This window comes from Myotis davidii, unplaced genomic scaffold, assembly GCF_000327345.1.
Source record: "Myotis davidii unplaced genomic scaffold, ASM32734v1 scaffold30, whole genome shotgun sequence".
NCBI lineage: Eukaryota > Metazoa > Chordata > Mammalia > Chiroptera > Vespertilionidae > Myotis > Myotis davidii.
The window spans coordinates 1,762,630-1,767,628 of record NW_006282874.1 but is presented as its reverse complement, the minus strand read 5'-3'; the positions used below and the strand labels follow the sequence as shown (position 1 = coordinate 1,767,628).

Sequence of the window (4,999 nt, the reverse complement as noted above, 5' to 3'; positions counted from 1 at the left end):
CAGCTGCCGCTTGCCCTCGCGCGTCAGCAGGCGGAGCCCGTCCAGGGCCTCGCGCACCTGCGGGTCCTGCGGGTCGTGGGCGTCGCGCACGTGCTTGATGAGGTTCTTGACGTCCGAATACTTCTTCTTGCAGAAGCGGCAGTGCTGCTTGACCTTCTTGTGCACCCGCTCCACGTGCACCTTGAGGTGGCCCTTGCTCAGGCAGGTGAAGGCGCAGAGGTCGCAGGAGAACTTCTCGCCCGTGTGCTTGCGCAGGTGCACGTTGAGGTTGGCCTTGATGGCGCTGGCGTAGCTGCAGTGCGCGCAGGTGTAGGGCTTCTCGTTGGTGTGGATGCGCAGGTGGGCCTGCAGCGAGTGCTTGAACTTGAAGACTTTGTTGCAATATTCGCAGGTGAAGATCTTGAGCTGCGTGGGCCCGAGCCTGGGGACAGACACGGCACCGTTACCGCCGGGGACTCGGCACAGGCCAGGGACCTCTGACTCGCCTGAACCAGACAGCGAGGGCCCAAAGGGGAACCACGCGAGATTGAGCGTGGACGGGTGACACACGCACACACGCACGCACGCACTCATGCACTCATCAGCGGGCAGGACCGGAGGAGCGGGGAGGGCACAGGGATGGAAGGGGGGCTCCCTGTAGTGGGGGGGGCAGGTCAGCACTTGGTTGGGCCTCAGTGTGTGTGCTGATGGCGATGCGAGCAGGTGGAGAGAGAGAGGTGCAGCTAACGCGGGCGAGGGTGGGTGGGAAGGTGCTGGAGCAGAGAGGTCTGCGTCCAGGCCCAGAACAAGGAGGCCGGAGGCGGGAGGAGGAAGAGGAACGCGGCTCACTGCATGCACCCTGAGCAGCTGAGAGTGGCCCACACAGGTTGCCTTGTCCCCAAATTAAACATAAATGGACTGCAGTCTGCAGACACCAGAGGGTATAGCTCGGGGGTGAATGAAAATACTCAAATGTGAACGCTGCTGGCCCGCCTGCACCCGCGGCTAATTTAAGCAAACGCGTTTGGACCTTTCTCAAATGACAGAGGCATCTAGGAGGCGACATTTAATTTGATGCAAAGAGCTCCCAAGGCAGGAACCCCAGATTCATGGCGTTAATTAACACGTCACGGAGTTTCCTTCTGTAATGCAAGAGCTAAGTGGTCACTGATGGATTCCGGATCAGGGCTGTGGGCTCAGTCCCCCATGGGGGCAGTGCAGGAGGCAGACAGTGTGAGAACCACTCTCATACCCATGGTTCTCTCTCTCCCTCCCCCTTCCTCTCTCTCTAAAAAGCAAAAAATAAATAAAAAACTAAAAAGCAAGATACAAAATTCCTCATAAAATATAACCTCAATTTTATAAAATATATGGCCTGTAAGTGACACCAATAAATGTTTACTTAAAAAATAAATATATGGCTTGAAAAAAGGCTGGAAGGAAATACATTAAAAATATTAACAGCGCTTATCTTAGGGTAGTGAAATTACAAATGATTCTTTTAAATACTTTTCTGGACTTCCAAAATTTTCTATATAATAAGTTGTACCCTACTTGTATGAGAACCTAACTGAATTAACCTAATGGACATACTGCCGTACCCTAAAAGTTTCTATCTATAGTTTATAAAGCAAAATAGTCATACAAAAGCCTTTCGTAACTATAATCATGCGTGACAGTAGAAACACAGCCTAGATCTGTTAATTAAATATTGACTATATCTCCACGTAACTGAACTAGCATTTAGTTGAACCCCCGCAACAGACCTTGAAATACAATGAAGGTAATTAGCTCAGGTCTACAGACCTGCGCTGAGACCAGAATGATCTGCAATTTATTCCATTACAGTTTTGCCAAGAGAAGGAGTATTGCCACCACTTCATCGATAAATGCCGTTGTTCACACCTGCAAGAGGGTGGACTGAGGCTGGGGATGAACGTAGCGGCCACGGCATCATGTTCCAGTGCAGTAAGAGCACCGCATGCGCCAGACACGCCACGTGTTTCATCACCCATTCCCCCCACTGCACGGAGCCAGACTCCCCCGGACACACTTAAGGCTGGTGTCGCGGACTCGGAGGCGAGACCCCCTGCCTCAGGTCACGGGAGAGCGACAGCTGCATCAGCAGCCGCCCTGTCGGGTCCCTCACACCCCAGGCCCTGACACGTCACAGGTGTGCAATCTGCTGCGCTGACCTCGAGGAGAAGAGTCTAGAGCCGCCCAGGTCCAAGTGGCACTAACGCTTGTCCTCTCTGCAAAACGCCCCCTTCCCTCTCCCACACACAGAGGGGACCCCAGAAAAGCCTCCGCGGGGCTCAGCGTGCCGCCACCGCAGGTCCACACACACAGCCGACGGGCCTGGGGCCGGCACAGACCACACACTCCCTCTCTGGGCTGCAGACTGGCCATAGAGGGCTTGATTCTTCAGTTAAGTCAAAAAGCCAATGTCCCTGCCGGTTTGGCTCCGTGGATGGAGCGTCGGCCTGCAAACTGAAGGGTTCCCGGTTCAATTCCAGTCAAGGGCACAAGCCTGGGTTACAGGCTTAATCCCGGGTGGGGAAGTACAGGAGGCAGCCAATCAATGATTCTCTCTCATCGTTGATGTTTCTCCCTCTCTTCCTCGCTGATACCAATAAAAATATATTTTTTTAAAAAGAAACCAGTGTCTTTGCCCTGGCCGGTGTGGCTCAGTTGGTTAGGTGTCATCCCATGCCCAGGAGGTTGCTGGTTAGGGCACGTGCCCGGGTGCTGGGCTTGATCCCTGGTAGGGGGCGTGCAGGAGGCAGCTGTTCGATGTTCTACTCCAAGCATGACAAACCCATGGCCGGCGGGCCGTATGGCTAAGGAATGCAGCCTCCCGGCCACGAGTTTGACATGCTTGTTCTACTCTCACATAGATGTTTCTCTCACTCTCAGACCTTCCTCTCTCTATATATATCAATAACCATTAAAAAAGAGAGAGAGAGAGAAACCATGTCCCGTACAAAGCAGGGCCCTGCTAACCTAGCGGGCTGTGCTCACGCCCTCTGTGGGGACACTGGCGCCAGCCTCGCTGAGTCACACAGAACTGGCACGGTACCTGCTCGACTTCATGGGCTGCTCGTACGGCGTCTGCTGGATGGCGTACTCCTGGTACCCTCTCCGAGGCGCCAGGTCCGCGGAGGTGGCCTCGGGGCTTGTGGCTCCTGTTTCTGGGGGCCCCGCCTCCACTGGAATAATCTTGGTGGCACCTGAGGTGGAGGCACAAGGCACCGAGAGTTAGAGAGGAGCCGCGAGCGGCCCCGCCCCAGCCGGGCGCAGGAGCAGAGCCTGGGGAGTAGGGTTCCTTACTGCCCGGTACCCTGCATGGCATCAGTTTCCCTTCAGTTCATACATGTAACATGTGTGCATGTGTTTGGGAGGAGGGGCATGTTTTTTAATAGCCTATCAAAGCATCCTGAGGTCCATTTTCACTTGATCTATTAACTAAAAACACAAACATATTGATAGACACATGCGTATGTTTACCCGCAGGGCGTTACATCAATCATGTGTGGGACTGCATAAAAGTCAACTGGCATCGGGACCGTGGAAGCAGTGGGATCAGCTGGTCAGCGGTGAGCAGGCAGGACCCTGGCCTGGGTCCATCCCCATAGGACCTTCCCCACCGCCCAGGGCCCCTGCTTCGCCCAGGAATCACGCAAAGGTTGCTGCCCTGGATTCTACATGGGAAATGGCCCGAGGCCTTTTAGAGCAGCGGGCACTTCATACGCGTGTACATGTGTGTGCATACACGCACATGCATGTATCGAGTGCAGTAAAGGAGAGGCCCCAGTCTACCCCGTTTCTGTGACAGGGAAAGCAATGAATCACCCCTTCACTCCCACTGACAGGAACCTCAGAGCACCAGTCAGCTTCTCAGACGGTATTGCAGCCACTTCCCCCAGACCCACACTGCTTTGGAGTGTGTGTGTGTGTGGGGGGGCAGGTAAAGGGCTTTCCAGAAAGTTCCAGTTGCCAACTTTTATCAGGATCATTCTCTACGTGTCCCTGTACCTGGCACTGAGGTATTAAGAGGCATTTATTCAGCACTTTCACGTTAAATAATGAGTCACTGTTAGCACTGAAAATAGATGCTTAAAAGGCTGCAGCTGTTTTTAAAATCTTAAACTTGATTTTTATTTGACACCAATCACTCCAAATGGAATGGAAAAAATACACCATTATTTTACTTTGGAATCTACGATCACAAACTGCTTTTAGTCTAACCCTTCCTGGAAGAGACCTTTTTTAAAAAAGTAGTAAAATATGTCCACTTGCTACTTTCTGTGAAAGGAGAGGCAGACAGAAATGCCCAGCATTGTAAGCACTTACTGAGCCCACTAAACCGCACAAGGGGACTCGGGCGGAGGGAACCGCACACTCAGGGGTGAGGGGAGGGCGTTCAGGAGAGGTGGGGTCGGAGCAAAGAAGAGAAGCTTGCGGTTAGCACTGCTCCTGATGGGCAAAGGAAGGGAGGGAAGGAAGGTAGAGGAGAGGAGGGAAAGAAGGGAGGGGAAGGGAAGGAACGGGAGGGGAGGGGAGGGAAGAAAGGGGTGAGGAGGGAAGGAAGGGAGAGGAGAAGAAGGAACGGGAGGGGAGGGGAGGGAAGAAAGGTAGGGGTGAGGAGGGAAGGGAGGGAGGAGAGAGGAGGGAAGGAACGGGAGGGGAGGGAAAGGGAGGAAGAGGTGGCTGCAGTCAGTGGCCACAGCAGCAGCCCTGGCACCTTTCCTCTCTACCTGCCCCACAGCAGCCCTGGCAGTGACACTCTGCTGCGGCCCTGATTCATGGGTGATTAAACGGCGAGCCCGACAGTGAGCGAGCTGCCCAGGATCCCTGGCAGCCCTGGCACAGCCTCGCTCAGAGACTCTCGTGCTGTCACTCCTCAACTGTCGTGGTCACCAGGGGTGGGTCACCTGGGGCAGGTCACCCGGGGTGGGTCACCTGGACGGGTCACCTGGGGCGGGTCACCTGGGGAGGGTCACCCGGGACAGGACACCTG

General features: G+C 54.4%; 1 protein-coding gene across 1 annotated transcript in view; it reads right to left on the bottom strand.

Moving 5' to 3' along the window:
* The window catches only part of ZFAT (zinc finger and AT-hook domain containing), a 134,138-nt gene that overhangs the window by 27,769 nt on the left and 101,370 nt on the right, over positions 1-4,999 (bottom strand). Inside the window, 2 exon segments of the mRNA XM_015561439.1 lie at positions 5-421; positions 3,059-3,209. Coding sequence (XP_015416925.1) covers positions 5-421; positions 3,059-3,209 — 568 coding nt within the window.